Raw genomic sequence first — 18,725 nt, forward strand, 5'->3', positions numbered from 1 at the left:
TGGTTTTGAATTCTCACATTGTTAAAAGAATATTTCAAGTTCACTTCAAGTTTCATGTCTGTCAGGACATTTTGTGAAATTATAATAAAGTGTTTGTTCAACTAAAAACACGACATTTTTTTAAGAGTCTTTGTAACTGATAGTTATAATTAAAACTGTGTAATATCATGATTCTGTGACACTGATATTTTCTGAAACTGTAATCATACATTGAAAATCTCGTTCTGTTGCAGCCAGACCAGGATATGGATAAATGTAAAAGCACTCAGCTGATCCAGGTTCTTCTTGAGGAGAGGTTGAAGAATGAAAGTGGTTAGCTTCCTCATAACACGCACGTTTATTTAGCAGAGACAGCGTGTGGGTTTTTTTTTTTTTTCATGATGTTAATTGAAGCTGGAGGCATTATCTGTGATCGCTATTTGAAGAAGTGATCGGTAAAACCTGAAAATCAATTCCAAACCGGACAGGGAGCCAGTGAGAATATGAGAACATAGAAATCTGTCTAATTCTATATAACATAACAAATCAACTGAATTCTCGCTCTTCAGCAGCGTTGCCCTCTAGTGCCACATGTTGTCCGTGACTCAATGCACCCTCTCTCTCAGTCCTGTCCCTTGACAGGTTAATCTCTCCTCTGTCATACTGAGAAGAGAAAACCAACCACTATCTTTGCAAAGAAAAACATCAGATACTATATATTATGAGTACAACATCCATCACTTTTACTGTGTGTTCTAGATCAGGCATGTCCAAAATCCAACCCCAGGATCTGAAACGGCTCTCAATAAATCTCCCCTTTACTTCTGTTTTGCTTTGTATGGCATGTCATGTATGTCTGCTCATATACATCTGTCATGTTATACTAATCGCCTGATGTAGCCTAAAATTAGCACTTAATAATCACTGTGCAACCCCAATTTGCGTTAATTATCATACATTTTACAAATTTCAAATTTTCAATTTTACTTTCAATCTACAGTTTTGCATTAATATTTTCTATTTTTTCTTCATTCCCCCCTTTCTCCATCCTGACCCCCATTCAAAGTTTGGACACCTCTGCTCCAGACAACACTACTGCCTCAGTACTCATCTGTTATTTAATTGTATCCACAAACTAAGTAACATACATCAAACAACATTTTTATTTAATTGTATTTTGCTTAAACTCCCTGGAACAGTATATCCTGCTGCCTCTGAAGCCTGTTATGAATTGGTGTCACCACATCTTCTTTCTTGTTGCCTGCGAGCGCTTTACTGATATCTTCCCTTGGTGCACCAGGATTTCCAACCCCTTGTCCCTGGAGAGATAGATTTAAGAGCAGCTACTTTTGGAGCTGCATTGGATCAGCAAAACCTGTATGAACTTCATATTTGCGTACCACTACACTAGGGGTGGGTTTTGGCAAGAACCTCACGATACGATACGTATCACGATACTTTGGTCATGATACGATACGTATCACGATATTGCGATATAAATAAAGATGAAAACACAAGTACCTGTATATGTACATCAGATGATATTGATCAGAGGACAAATTGAGTCAAAACTATTTCATTCAAAACCGCCTCTCCATTTTATTAATTCTCATGTAATATTCTCTTTGTCCAGCTCGTTGTTCTTGCTATCTCTCTTAACTTTGAAGCCAAAGTGCTTCAAAACATCAACTTTAAATTGCAGAGGCGTTGTTAACTTGCCATCCATTTTGCAAAGATCTCAGCCACTCTCTCTACTACAGAAATACACCCACCGCACAGCAGAGTCGCTCTTCGGCGCCACCTACGTAAGTCGTACTGCATTCACAACGCGTCTAAACATGAATCTTTTTTTTGTTTTTAAAAATCGATCTTTGGAGTTGAAAAACTGATATTGTATTGGGCGGCAAAGTATCGCGATATATTGCCGTATTGATATTTTTACCCACCCCTACACTACACAGACAGGTAGACGTTAATGATACATGAATTTTTTAGTGTTAACTGCGACATCCTTTCCTGTTCCTAGAAAGAAAAAACGCAAGTTATTGCCACATATTCAGCTGCCTGAGCAGACATGTTATTGCTTATAAGACATATGGAGATCCATCGGTCAGATGTTTTTCAACAGAATCATCTGAAAAGAAGATCGAGTTAGTGTTAATGAGGGGTGTGTCAAATAAGGCTTTGTTGGTTTGACACAGTATCGGCCACTTCCAGACATGGAGGTGGTTCTCCATCCGGACCTACAGGAAGCAAAACTAATGTGTTAGGATTGTACATAATTTTAGAGTGACATGTGAGGTATCTGGACTGCAACACATTCTGGCCTTTAATTCAACTCACTTTAAATTTAACCTGCTCCTCCTTGTGTAAGTTAAGGAATGTAGACAATACGGAGCTCACAGCTCCAAGGGACCTTGGAGGCAGCATTCAGATGTGTGTGGGTCAAAGGTTAGCAGGAGACAAGGCCACTACTAAAACGGAGCCTGACCCCTATGTCAGATGGAGGAAGATATCTAAACGTGTACATCTCCAGAAAAGGATAGAGAGATCATTTAGGTAATTTTGGAGTACAAGACCCAAGAAGGGACAGTAACAGATTTAGCCTTTTATGGGAGATGAGCAGGGAGATAGACCACCTCCTTTACATGTCGATTGGATGGATGGACCCTCAACCCACCACAGTGACCAATTAGGAGTAGACAGGTACAGCCCAAGGGACTTTAAGAAGGCTCCTACGAGTAGTGACGGGGGTGGCACTTGGTAGAACTCCTTAGATCAAGGGCTGATAGGAGTTCTGATTGGGGAGAGGGAGAAGCATTTTGGCATTAATTTTTCCAGAGATTTGATAATATCAGAATGCGGCCGCTTCTGATCCAGACGCTGGGCTCTAGATTCTGCTTCAATAAAGATTGCTCCATCATTCCACTTAGCCTTGCCTCCGCAGAATTCTTTTATGATCAAACTACACGCCGACACCTTTGAGTAGAGAAGCCCAGAAACTACACATGCAATATTGTTAGTAACACCTTTGTTAGTTCCACACTCATGCATTGATTAAGTGAGTAATTTTCTCCTCTGGGAGAAGCATGCAAAACCCGAACAGTAAGATAACACATGATTATATCAGCTATGGCCATAACTTTTTGGAAAAAGCAGCTGTTACCGCCCTTTGACAAATTTTCAAAAAACTTCTCAAGGATATCAATGGTTTAAGAGGCCTAATCAAGTTTGATCTAAGTTAGTTAATGTAAGTCAGTAGAGGTTATCTCTGCCTCACAAGTCAGTCAACGTCAGTCTTGGTAAAATGTTTCCCCCATGGGTTGGGAAATCTCCACAAAATTACAAATTTTGTCTTTCACAATTTTTGAACATCCAAGATTGTCAGGATGTAATCGGAACCCAATTCATGACCCTCCGGAGTATAATAGCGCCTTAAATTTTGTAAAAATAAGTTGCAACTTTGTCCTTCAAAACAAAGTAGAGACATTGTCTCAGTTTAACTATGCACCTATATAGGAATATCTGTTATGATCCTGGGGGTCATAATTTGTATATATTCTTGTTTGCATTTGTCTGTGTTGTTTTCTCCCTCCATGTCAAGAGGAGGTGCTGTGTTCCCTGTTTTCTGTCCTGCAGCAAAAGGTACCAGTGCAGGTGGAGGCTGCTGATTGGTTGGAATTCTGGAGGCTGCTGATTGGAGGAATCCAACTGACTGGGACATTTGAAAGTGGAGCCTGCAGCAGACCTGGGGGTCTCTCTCTCTCTCTCTCTCTCCCTCTCTCTCTCTCTCTCTCTCTCTCTCTCTCTCTCTCACTCACTCACTCACTCACTCACTCACTCACTCACTCACACTCGCTGTCTTGATTTGTGATTTGTGAAATTGATGTTCGCTGTGGTTGTAGCAGAGATTTTGATCTCTTTGTAAATATTGTAAATATTGTTAAATTATTTTCAGTCCACTTTAGTAGGGGTGAGTAGCCTTTTTCTTTGTGCACCTTTTTCTCCTGTTTTTTGGTTAGGGAGTAAGGTAAGATAACCTGTTTTTCTGTTGACTTTTGTTTTGAGTTAGGGAAGAAAGCTTTAAAAACCAGCTTGTTTTGTTTATTGTTTTAGGTATTGCTCACCCTTAAGTCATTTTTTTGTTTGGGTAAATAAATCCCCCTTATTTTTGGACTGCATCCGTTGGTTTTTGGTGTGTTTTTGTTGGGAGTGGGAAAAGGCAGAGACCAATATGTCATGCCCCGGTATACCCTAGGCCGGGACATAACAATACCTATACACAAACATTGTTCGCATCCGAACATGTGCATTATCACCTAATGGTCACAATTTTTCCCCCCTTAGTTCAACAGCAAACAGAGATAAATTGGAGAAAACCCTATTGCATCTACATTCAGGAATAAATTCACCATTAATAGTGAAAGCAACCAAGAACTGTGAATAGTTAGAATATGCATTTGTTAAATCAATAGCTGTAAACCCTGTCTGATAGAATTTTTTAATATTAATATTACACCATCTGCTGGATGCTGCCCAGCTCCATTTATGACCCTCGGATGTTTTAATGAACTCCACCCCCATTTGATTTATTTTCAGGCAAGACGATACATGGCAAGATTTAGCGGTTCCACAATGGTACCTTGATTTATAATAGACCGAACAACAAGAGCAATGACTTCAACAGCTTTAGGGCTGAATGGATGTTTTCTTTACTGCTGCTCTTGTCTATGTGCTGCTCAATGCTCTGACCTTATTTAAACATTCTGTACTTACTTTTACCTGTCGGAGACACACATGAACATTCTCCTATGTGAATTTGTCGAATATCTGACATAACCCTTAATTTTGTCTTCCAAATGGGATAGATTCTCTTGGAAGTATACTTAAGCGTCACGCCATCTATGCGAGTGGAAGCGCTACTACGTACTTTAGACCTGTGTGTTGGCAGATTTTAACAATATAGTTTTTCAGAACGTCATTCATTTTTAACAAATGTCTTGGTTTTGAGGAGATGATAACCGCTCCTAAACGATGTTGAATTCCCAATTTCTGTAGAATCAAACTGTATTATTTTATCCCCAAACTCTTTCTCATTATCTGTAATTATGTGATCTGGAAGTCCCCATCGGCTTTATGAACTCCCAACATAAGAGCTTGGCAACAGACTGAGCATCCTTTAGCTTGATAGGACAAACCTCAGGCCATTGTAAAAATCTGTCTACACCTACTAGCCTGTAACTCTTTTACCTTCAATTGGTTTTATCATGTCACCAAAGTCCCTGACTAGCTCACACATATAATCTCTTGGAGTCCAAAATAACCATCACCCCTTTCCTAACATTGTTTTTGTAATTGTACATCTGCCTGACATAATCCATTTGTTCCAGTAGGTTTGGTGCCTAAAAACCTACTTCTTTGGATTTTTTCTCTTAACCTCCCCCCTTGCAACATGGGCTTGCCCATTTGCTTCCTGACACCAACACGTGATACCTTATCCTCTGGGGTTGGCAAATGGTCAATAAAATCCACTGTGGTGTCCCTTGCTAATTTGACATCGCTCCGTTACCTGTGACAGTCCCTGAGCCCAGACCTGGTCAAGGCGTATGTACCATTATTCAAAAATGTCTTTCAATATAATATTTACGCATTGTTGCAAGATAACCCCTGTTCCACTTCTGAGAAAATGGTGAAATAGTAGATGACAGGTTGGGGATTCTTCCCCTTACATCTCTTCTGTTTAAGGAAATTGTCGCTCCCATATTGACAAATCTATGGTGAACCTCTTTAACTATGCTTTTATTGAATCAGGTTTATTATTTGCACTAGCGGCGTGACTTTGGAACCTCTTTTTGGAAAAAATAAAAGCTCATTCAGGGGGCCTCCGACCCCCACTTGGTGAGCCACAGCTTACCTTGGAGACCTTGTATACAAAATAGCTGCAGCGCATTTGTGGTCTAATTCTAAATGACAGTTCCTGTATATCACACCCTGATCTTCAGTTTATCCCTCCTGAGTGCAGCTCAGCTTTCTGCATTTATTTATTTACCCCTTGCTGTATCTACTTTATTGATCCAATTACTTATATTTTACCCCTCATGTATATTTTACAACCTGAACATTTTTTCTGATTTATTTTGTTTTATTTTCCTTTTATTATTTGTATTTTAGTTCTCTTATATCTTAGTATGCTCTGGACCTGTAAGAACTTTTTTTTGTTCGTATTTTTTTCTCTTAATTTTCATTCTACTTAATTAGACGAGGCATGATGTGTGATGATTTGTCCTGTATGTGAAACCGAACAATCCCTGGGATTTAACACAAAGGGGAACGTTGCAGAAAGCTCCACACAAATCTATCACTGTAAAGTACATCGCTTTTGGAGGAACCTGAGCCACCAAGGCATGCAGATGAGGTACGTCTGCTGGAAAGTCAGCCACAACTTTATTCATTGCTCTTAAACCGTGCCCAAAGACATAAGAGTCATCTGGCTTCTTTACCAGCAATGACGGTGTGTTGCTCAGAAAAGTTTGAGGTATTTTCAAGACATTTGCTTGTCTTCATGGACAACCTTTTAACTTGTTAACCTTTGGCCCCTCACAGTTGGAAGCCAACCCCTGGACCTTCACTCACACAATGAAAATCAAGTAGTCATGATTGAATCCAAGCTAAGTAGATCAGTCATGATTGGAGATCGGAAGTAGATCAGAATGTGTTTCCCTCCAGATACCTCAGCATCAAGCTGAGCATTACCAACGTAATTACCTTTAAGTTTAACATATCTGGCGTTGGATGTTCAAAGGAGTAAAAACCGAATATAGACCCAATACTTACATTTAAATACGAGATCTGCAACGCTTGAGGTTATTTATTTATTTATTCTCTTCGGGCGCGCAATGAATCTTGGGATATGTGAGACCACGAAGGGTAGTAGCGGTGCACACGCGCATCTGTGGGGTGCATTATGAGAACACTTTGAATTGGTACACCCTTCGCCGTGGCATAGTGACGTAATCGCACTTCAAATGCGCACTCGAAGTGTGCAGACCCTGAACTGGGACACAGCAACAGAGTCCTGAAGGAACACGGCCACAGAAAGTTCGTCAGAGCATTTGAGCGTTTACAAAGTGTTTTACACGGAACCAAAGAGTCCAAATGTCCGAACAGACTCTGCGTCGTTCACTTTATTTGAACATGACGAACATCTGAATTATCTCCTGCTGTCCGACGAGCCTGAAGAAGTTAAGAAACTGAGTCAGCTCACTTGCAGGAAATACACGGAGCCGAGCGGACTGTAAACACAGCGCACATCAGAGTGAGCAGACAGTTTTAAACGGAGTGTTACTGGAGGAAAAGTTTGTGTGACTTTATAAAAATGTCTAAAGTCCGAACGCTGAGAGTTTTTATGAAGCAGCGACTAACTGCGGCTGCTGAAGAGATATTTGAGCTGTTTGAAAGAACGATAGCAGAGTACGAGGAGGAACTGTGTCGACAACGGAAACTACTGGACGCTGTTACCGAGCCTCAGGTCCAGTTACACAGAACAGGTCGGTTCTGTTTACTTGTTCTTCTCACTTTACACGTTATTACTTCTTTATTGTCACATTCACAACAGACACAGTGAAGCTGGAGCTCTCGGTTCCACCAACACTGCTCAGACAACTTGTATGAAAAGAAAAGAAGTGAAAATGAGATTTAATACATAATGTCAAGACATCAATAGTGGAATATACATAAAAAAAAGTATAATACTGTGGTAGTAGTATTACATATAATGTATGTGTGTTATCAACATTAACACAGCCTCTGCTCCTGGAGGTCTGTGCAGTGGACACAGTGGTAAACCAAACTCCATTCAAAAAACAGCCCGTTCTTCCCTCTGTTATCTTGTTGCTCTGCTCTCCTGACCTCACTCCTTTGGTATTTAAAAAAAAAAAAAAAACAGGTACTTTCCTCAGCACACATCAGCTCATAGTGACTCTGGCCTCAAGTTTTTAACAACCGAGTTTCCCTCTTGGTATCTCCCATTATGTTTGATCAGTCTTTGTTTTTAAATAATAATAAAAGTGTGACATATTTGGTTACATGCTTTCATTCTTACACTTGTGGTTATATTTTCACACTTTATATTATCACAACACAGTAGTTCAGTCAAATGGTGCAGAGTAATATATGTTTCAACATGTTCTTTACGCTTGATTATTCTTTTTGACATCAACTATTACCAGTTATCGTTAATCACTACTTACTAACTATAGTTAGATTATACAGCAAAAGGCTGCATCAGACTAATTTTCTGTAACTTTCCAGACTTTTCTTGTTCTTCTTATATCTGTCTTTACACTCTTTCAAATACCTTGACAATGGAGCGTGCCACAGGATGAGCTCTCCGTACGGCAGATTGTTGGTTCAGGGACAAAAAAGGTTGGAAGCTTCTGAGTAGGGCTGGTATTTAGTAATGTGGTTAATTCAAATCAAAGTGGATAAATTCAACCTTTTTCTCCTGGTCTATTGAATAGAAAGACCAGAACATTAATTCCTACAAAAAAAATGTGATATTGACCGAGATGAAAGATTTTAGTTTGACCTATTTTTCTCGCTGTGTCGACCGGATCTACTTTCTAACGTGTTGTGTTAAAATAATTCTGCGTTAATTTAGAACTGGAGGAAGGAGAACGCAGTCAGCTCAAAATTCAAACAAGGTTTTAATCTTGTACAAGAGGAGCATTCACAGATGTAGGAACCCGGCCCATGCTGTTCTTCTCGCAGGAGGCCCGGCTGTGGGTCTGCGTGACCTCCCCCCTCCTCGTGAACCTTTGGTGTCCTTTATCACGAGGGTCTGCCTCCCATTTCCTAATTCTCTCCCCTCTCAACCTCATGACAAAATCATCTCTTATATTATAAACTGTGACTTCCCAACAAAAGCCTATCTGTGGACTAACTATCCCTTCACCCAATTTCCGGTTAGAAGGACAAGAGCCATACGTTACAATAACCACCAGCATCTGACTGTCCCATGTCACCGTGAAATCAAGGATCGTAAAAGAAAGCCATAAACATTTCCGTACCAGCAGAAGTGAAAAGAGTCCTGATCTCTTTCCTAATCCAAGAAAGATACCAAGCCATAGTCTAACCTTTGCCTTAATGATATATTTTTCGATAGCTGGACCAGACCTACGTTTTGATATGTTTGTAATCTTCCTGATGTAATCCTAACCCAAGTTATACATTTCTGAATTAATACCTGAATAAGTGATGTAGCCACAGTGCCACCTTGTGGTAAGCTTCGGTATAGTTCCCAGAGGTCTTCCTTAAGTAATGTAATCCATAATCTTGTTGATCTATACTTTTCTCTTTCCTCCGATATATGTTTTGAATGTATAAGTCAGCACCGTATGAACAGGTTTGAGCCATCAATGCTGGCGGAGGTTATGTATCCATGCGTGTTTCATGTATTACAACTGATTATTCCTTTTTCCTATTAAGCAATTTCGTTTATTTGCTTTTATTCATGTAACCGAAAGGTTTATGTAAAAACCATGGTGGATTTAGTTGAACAGTCAACCACGATCTTAAAAACTTTCAGAAGGATAGTTTAATTCAGCAATAATTGATAAGTCCTGCGATTAGATCTGTGACATCACCGGAGGAAGCAACTGGCCAAGCCGCTCCTCGGACCCGCCTACTACTAAGCCTTAAAAGACGGACACATCGTGTCCCTCGCTCTCTTGTTCTCTTGTTTTTGCTCTTACATTTTTTTCTCCTTTTGCTTTCTTGTTTTTACGCTCGTGTTTTTTTCTAACTTCTATACTTTTTGCTACGCCGCGTAACTCTTTTATTTTTCAACATTTGACTCCATGCCTTGCTTAGTTTTTGCGACCTGCTCTGAAGAATCTGAAACACTGGTTGCATATTCTTCCAAGTGATGATTTTCGCTTTTGAGAAAACTTTTATTTTGAAAACTTAGGCAAGGGCGAAATTACTTTCTTTCGTTTTATATATTACTAAAGTATCGTATTCACATTCAGAAGAAGCCATTTTTGTCTATTCTTGTATTTAGTGACTAAGGATGATTCGCCGGCCAACTTTTCATCCTTCAGTTATTTCTAAACAAGAAATCCGTTAATAAGTCGAAGCTAAATCTTCACCACTCCAAAGAGACTCTGACTAAGACGCTGATCACACATCAAAAGTCCGGTACAGAAATCGAACTGTTCAAGAAGCCGGAACAGCACATCCAGCGGACCAGAGAATTCCACATCCAGCCGAGCCCGACAGCCCGCCACGAACTCAAACGGAATCCCGTTGGGCAGGAGAGTGACGTCATGGGGAATTCGATCGTCAACGGCCTGCGGCCAAACAGCTGTTGCATCTACAGCTGAGACGAGAGAGGATCAGAGGAAAACCCGCAGACGTCCCCCTCTACAACAAGTAGGCTGAAATCTCTGCACACAGCTGGAGTCACAAAAATCAGAGTTGGTGTCTATAAAGCTTTGACTTTCACTTTATAAACTCATAGAAAATTTCTCTTATCGTACCGTTAGGATAGGAATTACTCCCGTGATTTTGTGAATGTTTCGAAGTCCGTTGTTCAATAATTTACTCCCACAATCTTCACCTTTTCTGTTATTTGTCATTACTCGTTTGAATTATTACCTTATATCATTTACTCTGCATTTATTTAGTCAATAAACATATTTAACCTTATGTCGTTGTCTGTGCACATTTAATTTAAAGTGGAAAATCTATGGAGACGTGGAAAGAAGTCATTGCTTCAGAATAAGAGACTGATTTAATTGCTTTCAACTGTTTAAGCCAAACTTGCACAGTTGAATTTGAATAATGTCCTTCGGATTATTCAAACTAGTTTAACAAACGAAGGTGGTGCCCGTATGAACTGTAATTAATTACCAGTAATTAATTAACCCTTTTTCTATCAAGTGATAGTCTCCTACACAGAGCAACACGCAGGTCTGTTACAAAGTGAAGACTCAATATCTGAAGAGAAAAGCATGGTATTTATCCCTCTCTGTGGGTGTGTTTTTCCACTACAATAGTTCCTAATTTATGACCTGCACTTAAAGGAATACTTCACAGGGAAGGAAGTGATAAGGAAGAGTTAAGCTTCAGTGGTCACTCAATACCAGACATAGGTAATAAAATGGCCTAAAACAAGGTCACAGGTTACAGGTCATATTAAACAGTTACATTGAACATTCCTATGTAGGACTTCAGTTTACATCTCTCGTTGAAGTACAAAATTTCCATCACATGTTGCATGTCGTGCAAAATGTCTCCACATGGACCTGCTGTATGCCAATGTTAAGGAGGCTTACAGCTCCACTGCCCTTCCTCCTCTTTGAAGATCAGACCACAACCTCATCCACCTGCAACCCCTGTATAAGCCCCAAGTCCAGCGGCTTCCTGTGACCACCAGGACTGTGAGGAGATGGTCACAGGAGACCGATGAAGCTTTGCAGGGCTGCTTTGAACTAACAGTTTGGGAGTTGCTCTGTGATTCGCATGGAGAGGACCTTGATGATCTCACGGACTGCATAACGGATTACATCAACTTCTGTATGGACAGTGATGCTCCGGCATGAGGAGCATCACTGGCTACAAACTATCTGGCAGCCAGACAATAGGAGGTGGTATTGAACGAGCCAACGAGCTGAATCTGTTTTTCCAACAGATTTGATCAGAGGACTCCAGACCACCCCTCCCCCAGCTCCTCTACAACCATCCACCTCCAAACCTCCAGCCCTGCTGCCCTCCCCTCCCCTCCTTTCCTTCCTGACTATGCCCTACCTGTCCTCTACCCCCCACCATTACCTCTCCCCACCCCCATCAACACACACGGCAGACAGACCTTCACTGCAGAGCAGGTGAGGAAGGAGCTGTACAGACTCCGCCCAGGAAAGGCAGCTGGTCCCGACGATGTCAGCCCGAGGGTCCTCAAAACATGTGCAACCCAGCTGAGTGGAGTCCTGCAGCACATCTTCAACCTGAGCCTGTGTCTAGAGAGGGTCCCTGTGCTGTGGAAAACATCCTGCCTGGTACCAGTTCCGAAGAAGGTGCGTCCCAGCACCCCCAACGACTACAGACCGGTGGCGCTGACGTCTCACCTGATGAAGTCCCTGGAGAGGCTGGTCCTGTCACTTCTTCAGCCTCTGGTCAGCTCATCACTGGACCCTCTTCAGTTTGCCTACCAGCAGAAACTAGGAGTGGAGGATGCCATCACCTTCCTGCTCCACCGTGCCTGCGCCCACCTGGACAGACCGGGAAGCACTGTGAGAATCATGTTCATGGACTTCTCCAGTGTGTTTAACACCATCCGGCCTGCTCTGCTGGGGAGTAAGCTGACGGCAATGCAAGTGGACCCTCCCCTGGTTTCCTGGATTACAGACTATTTGACGGGTCGACCACAGTATGTCAGACTGCAGGACGGTGTGTCTGACACAGTGGTCAGCAGTACTGGGGCTCAACAGGGAACTGTTCTTTCCCCCTTTCTGTTCACTCTGTACACCTCAGACTTTCAATCCCACTCTGATTCCTGCCACCTGCAGAAGTTTGCGGATGACTCTGCAATTGTTGGCTGTGTCAGTGAGGGGAAGGAGGAGGAGTACAAGGGCGTCGTGGAATCCTTTGTTGAGTGGTGTGCAACTAACCATCTGCATATCAACTCCACCAAGACTAAGGAGCTGGTGGTGAATTTTCGCAGGAGGAAATCTGCCCCCGCACCCATCTCCATCAACGGTGTGACTGTGGATGTTGTCCAGGATTACACATACCTTGGAGTATACCTTACCTGGAGTGCCAGAGTCGACTCTATTTCCTGAGGAGGCTTCGGTCATTCAATGTATGTAACATCATGCTGAAGATGTTCTACCAGTCCGTGGTAGCTCGTACCATCTTTCTTTGCTGTTGTGTGCTGGGGCAGCAGGCTGAGGGCAGCAGACACCAACAAGATCAGCAGGATCATCAGGAAGGCTGGCTCCGTCCTGGGGGTCCAGCTGGACTCCTTGGTGGAGGTGTCTGAGAGGAGGATGCTGTGTAAACTGCACAGTATCCTGGACAACAACACTCACCCTCTCCACCAGGTGCTAACTGCGAGCAGAAGCACCTTCAGCAACAGACTAATTCCCCCCTGGTGTAACACAGAACGCCTGAGAAAGTCTTTTCTTCCTGTGGCCATCAGACTCTACAACTCATCTACCTCCGGTCGATAGTGGGGCAGTGGAGACAATGGGCCTCATTCACCAATATCTTCTTAAGGATCTTCTTAGATTCTTTCTTAAGTTGTTCTTAAGAGGTTCCTTAAGAAAACCCTACGTCAGATTCACCAACTCGTTCGTAAGCCTCAGAATTGTTCGCAGCTGTGTTCTTACATTGATGAAAGCCGCAGGAGCAATATATATGCCATTGTTTTGCAGGCCTTGGATGGAGAAATGCCACGTATAAATAGGTTGGGGGGGGGGGTTACTAATTGATGGCATGTTTCCAATTTACTTGATTGATCTTAAATAATTGGCACATTTAATTTATTTTAGAATTTAAATTCTTTGTAAATTACCAAAAATATGAAATAAATAAATGAATTAATATGACAGAATTATCACTGTAATATTGCATTTTATTGAACTACACAAGAGAAGAAAACACAACCGTGCCAACATTTCGGCACTGAAATGTGTGTAAGAGTACTCCTGAGTGTTTGTAGGATTTGTTCTTGCCTAAGAAAAAATCCTAGATAAGAAATAATTCATGAATGCCACAATCTTCGTAAAATCTTCGTAAGTGGGACTTAAGAACAAATTTGTTCGTAAGAACGGTTCATGAATGAGGCCCAATGTGCCCTGAACACACTTTATCAGTTTTTCACCAATTCACTTTATCACTTCATTTAGTTGTAAAAAAAAAAAAAAATTGCTGTTACAATTTTTCAACACTTTAAACACTGTTACACTTTAGCCTATCGCTCCTCATTACTCATTTAGGTTGTACTTATTTTATTTCGATTTTGCACTGCGTATTGTTGTATATTGCATATACCTACATTGAGTTGCTGTCTGATTTATGTTAAGTTAGCCTCTGTTTTATTTTTATCTTACCCTATTTTATTTTATTTATGTTGTCTCTACTTTCTCTATTTTCTTTTTCCCACTTTGTATTGTAACTGTTGCACAGCAATTTCCCTCGGGATAAGTAAAGCTTCTTGAATCTTGAATCACACATTTCAGAAAGTAGCGCTGCTGGTGGTGGAAATGTTAACAGGAAATCTTTCTTCTCAACAGGCGACCAGCAGCTGTTGGGGAGTGAAGAAGAGGATCCTCCTGAGCAGCAGGAGAGGAGCACCAGTATGGACCAGGAGGACCCACCAGAGCTGCCACACATTAAAGAGGAACAGGAGGAACTCTGGACCCGTCAGGAGGAAGAGGAGCTTCGAGAGCTGGAGGAGGCTGATATCAAGTTCACACTCAGTCCTGTCCCTGTGAAGAGTGAAGAAGAGGATCCTCCTGAGCAGCAGGAGTGGAGCTCCAGTCTGGAACAGGAGGACCCACCAGAGCTGCCACACATTAAAGAGGAACAGAAGGAACTCTGGACCCGTCAGGAGGACAAGAAGCTTCGAGAGCTGGAGGAGGCTGATATCATGTTCACACTCAGTCCTGTCCCTGTGAGAAGTGAAGAAGATGATGAAGAGAAACCTCAGTCCTCACAGCTTCATCAAGGACAAACTGAACAGATGGAGACAGAAACTGATGAAGAGGACTGTGGAGGACCAGAACCAGACAGGAACTCAGACCCAGAAAGCTATTTACAACCTGTTACTGATGATGGGACATCACACTGCTCAGAACCCGAGATTGACGACAACGCCTCAGAACCTGAGACTGATGACAGCAGTGATTGGGAGCCCAGGAAACCTCAGGTCCATTCAGAGCAACAAGGTTCCAGCTGCTCAGTTCTCAAAAAAACCTTTCCAAGCAGATCTGACATTGTGAAGCATATGAAAACCCACAACAGGGAGAAAGGATTCAGGTGCTCAGTTTGCAGTAAAATATTTTCAAAAAGGCAACGTCTGACTCGACACTTGGTTGTCCACACAGGGGAGAAACCGTTCAGTTGTTCTGTCTGTGGTACGAAATTCACACAAAAGTCGTCTTTAAATGCACACTTAAAACGTCATGCAGGAGGAAAACCGTACACATGTTCAATGTGTCAGTCAAGTTTCAGTTTCAGAAGTTGTCTGATAACACACATGAGCAGCCACAGTGGAGAGAAACAATTTAAGTGCTCAGTTTGTGGTAAAACATTTTCATCTAGGTCTGAACTGACGCAACACTTTGTTGTCCACACGGGGGAGAAACCATTTAGTTGTTCTCTCTGTGGTACAAAATTCACACATAAGTCTTCTTTGTATGCACACTTAAAACTTCATGCACGAGGAAAACCGTACACATGCTCAATTTGTCAATCAGGTTTCAGTCTCAAAAGGCATCTGAAATCACATATGAGCATCCACGATGGAGAGAAACCCTTCAGTTGTTCTGTTTGTGGTAAGAATTTTGCACAACACAATTATCTGAAACAACACTCTATTACACACACTCGGGAGAAACGATACAGCTGCAGCATTTGTAACAAAAGTTTCGCTCGCCGTAATAATATCAAAAGACACAAGTGTGTTGGTGAGAGAAGCCAAAATCCATGAAGTTACAGAGATGTTTGTTGGTCCAATTTCTTCCAGCATGACTGAAGTACTGAGGGCAACACTGATCAGTTAAAACTGTGATACAGGTGATAGAAGAGGATGTGCTCCTTCATTTATCTCATATGATGTGAGGTGTAGGGATGGGTACAGAAACCTGGTGTTATATGCACCAGATTATTAAATACTGTAGTATTGATAACCTCCAAAGTTATCAGTCTTTTTATCTAAACTTTGTAATGTTTAGCTGTGTTTTATTATCATGATGTTGCATGTTGTTATTGTTTTCATTCTTACTAAAGTTGATATTTTTCCATGTAGATACTTTTGAGTTTTTTGTGATTTTGCTGTTTAGATATGACTGTTAACGTGCACCGCCAGGTCCAATGTGAATCCAGCCGCTGTTGTGAATCCAGGTCGGTGCATGCTACGTAAATTGACGTATTTACGTATTCAAATACGTTGATTATGTAACTAATTGTATTGTAATTAAAGGGTTATTATTATTAAAGCAATGAGAATACAGAATCAAATGCACAACGAGTATCAGTAATAGTAGTACAGAGAAAATCATATTAGTACCCCTCTCTGGCCCCGTGATTCATTTAATTAATTTTTTTTTATGTGTGTTAATAAAAACCCTGTTATTTACTACATGGAATTCCTTGATTCTCATGTTTCATGTTGCTGTTTTCAACAATCTCACTGCATGGTTGTTTTCTTTTATAGCCATCATTTGTGAGCTCTTCCCTGTGTACACAGTATCGTGTCTGAGTGTCTGAGTGGATGATTTTGGAGTCAGGGGGTTACTGACACTGGGTGACTGATCTAGTGTTCATCAGTGAGACGGCCGGGGGGAAGAAACTGTTCTTGTGTCTGGTTGTTTTGGCTTACAGTGTTCTGTGGCGCCTGCCGGAGAGGAGAAGTTCAAACAGATTGTGTCCAGGGTGTGATGGTCTGCAGACATGTTTCCTGCCCGTTTCCTGACTCTGGATGAGTTTAGGTAGGATGGTGGGAAGTTTAGCACCACTGATTTTTTCTGCAGTCCTGATCATCTGTCTCAGTCTGTTCCTGTCCTGTTGGTTGGCTGAACAGCTGACACACATTCTTCACAGATCCTGAGTGATGGTGGGGGGTCAGTAAGGAGGGGTGAGGGTAGTGCAGGAATGCGTGATGATGGTTTTTTGACGTTGGACTGGGTGATGGGTGTGAATGTTGGCTGCTCAAACCTGCAGTAGAAGACATTCCAGTTGTCAGCCAGCTGGTGTAGGATGTCACAGTCACTGTCATTGAGTTTGTCCAGATCTGTAGCAGCAGCTTCAAAAACACTCCAATCTGTGCAGTCAAAGCAGGCCTGTAGCTCCAGCTTTGACTCTGTGGTCCATCTCTTCACAGTCTCCACTACAGGCTTAGCAGATTTGAATTTCTGCCTGTAATTTGGGAGAAGATGAACCATGCAGTGATCAGAGAGCCCCAAAGCTGCAGCGGGGACAGAGCGATATGCATCCTTTAAAGTAGTGTAGCAGCAGTCCAGAGTGTTTTTGTCCCTGCTGGGACATTTAGCACGCTGTCTATCTCTTGGCAGTTCACGACTGAGGTTTGCTCTGTTAAAGTCCCCAAAAACAATGAGCAGAGAGTCTGGATGTTTCCTCTCCACGTCCGTTATCTGGTCAGCCAGATGTTGTAAAGCCTCAGACACACAGGCCTGAGGTGGGATGTAAACACCAACCAGAATAAACGAGGAGAACTCCCGCAGTGAATAAAACGGCTTACAGTTTATGTAAAGTTTGTCCAGGTGGGGGCTGCATGATTTGTTTAACACTGTGACATCTGTACACCAAACTTTGTTTATAAAAGCAGATTCCACCTCCCCTCCTCTTCCCGAGAGCTCTGTTACGGAGAATTTGAAAGTCTGGCAGATGTAATCCTGTGTCTTGGATGTGTTCGCTGAGTCAGGTTCCATAAACACAGGGCGGCAGATTCATCCATCTGTATGTTCAGGGAGCGGACATCTTCAGGTGTATTGATGGGAGCGCTGTTCGAAATCCCCAACGTCTGAGCTTAACGAGCATGCTGGCTCGTTTGCCCCGTCTGCGTCTCCTGAACATCCCATAGAGAATTGCTGCTCCTCCAACTAAAAGTTCCAGAAATATTCCAGGATCGATGGTGAAAGGCAAAAAAGTGTGACCAGTTGAATGTTCAGACTTTAAAAGTTCCTCCCGAGTGTATGAGATGAGGGAAGGACAACTTAATATGTTACAAATACAACACTTTCACGTCATACAACACTTCTACTACTTTTTTTAAAACATGCAGTAAGAAAAGCAGCCAAACATAATGGACCCTAAGGGAATATAATGGTGTCTGGCACAGCTGTGGTTCTAAAAATAACAAAAGAAGACCTTGACAGGAAGTGTCAAGTGTCAGAAGATCGATGGCTAGGCATGCAAAGAGAGCAAGGATTGAGATGATTGATGACAATCGTGGGCTCCTGTTGCTGTAAATTAGGTGTCTGCACACTCACACATTCAGAGCTAATCTTTAATAGTGATAGTTCTTTTCCCTTACTGTGAGGGAAGAGAGATGGCTGATGGGATGTTTACATATCTAGGGGCCCCGGAGCCATTAAACAGCTCTCCATGTGTGTGCGTTAAAGTTCAGCTGGAGGACAGGCCCATATGGATTATTAAAGCTAAATCTATCTCTCATACTAGTTGTTTAGAGCTGACTTAAGGTTTACATTTCCATATAAGCATGAAGAGACAATCCGGTCCATTTTAGGCTGTGAGTTCCAATAAGTGACCTCAGCAAAGTTAGATAATGTACAGAAAGAGGCAGACTAACCTCTCTTTCTACTTTTTACCAGCAGGGTTCTTCAAAAAAGTTTCAGACTGCATGATTCCAGGTCTGCTACAGATTGTTAACATGTCTCTTCTCTCAGGTGTCTTCCCTCAAGCCATTAAGACTGCAGTCATTAAACCACTCCTGGAGAAGAGAACTCTAGACACATCAGTAATGAATAACTATAGGCCCATTT

The 18,725-nt window shown here is 41.9% G+C and overlaps 2 protein-coding genes across 3 annotated transcripts in view; both read left to right on the plus strand.

Moving 5' to 3' along the window:
• LOC115578273 (zinc finger protein 2-like) overlaps positions 1-18,725 on the plus strand; it is a 136,073-nt gene that overhangs the window by 25,932 nt on the left and 91,416 nt on the right. The window lies entirely within an intron of this gene.
• The window catches only part of LOC115578262 (zinc finger protein 2-like), a 44,896-nt gene that overhangs the window by 10,064 nt on the left and 16,107 nt on the right, over positions 1-18,725 (plus strand). The window contains exons 2-3 of one of the 2 annotated variants that reach the window (XM_030411131.1): positions 7,355-7,526; positions 14,274-16,221. In XM_030411131.1, coding sequence (XP_030266991.1) covers positions 7,355-7,526; positions 14,274-15,691 — 1,590 coding nt within the window. In that variant the 3' untranslated portion in view covers positions 15,692-16,221. Of the gene's footprint in view, positions 1-7,009; positions 7,527-14,273; positions 16,222-18,725 lie in introns of those variants that run through there. The other variant, XM_030411134.1, reaches the window with a different exon arrangement.

The sequence above is a fragment of the Sparus aurata genome, unplaced genomic scaffold, assembly GCF_900880675.1.
Source record: "Sparus aurata unplaced genomic scaffold, fSpaAur1.1, whole genome shotgun sequence".
Lineage (NCBI taxonomy): Eukaryota > Metazoa > Chordata > Actinopteri > Spariformes > Sparidae > Sparus > Sparus aurata.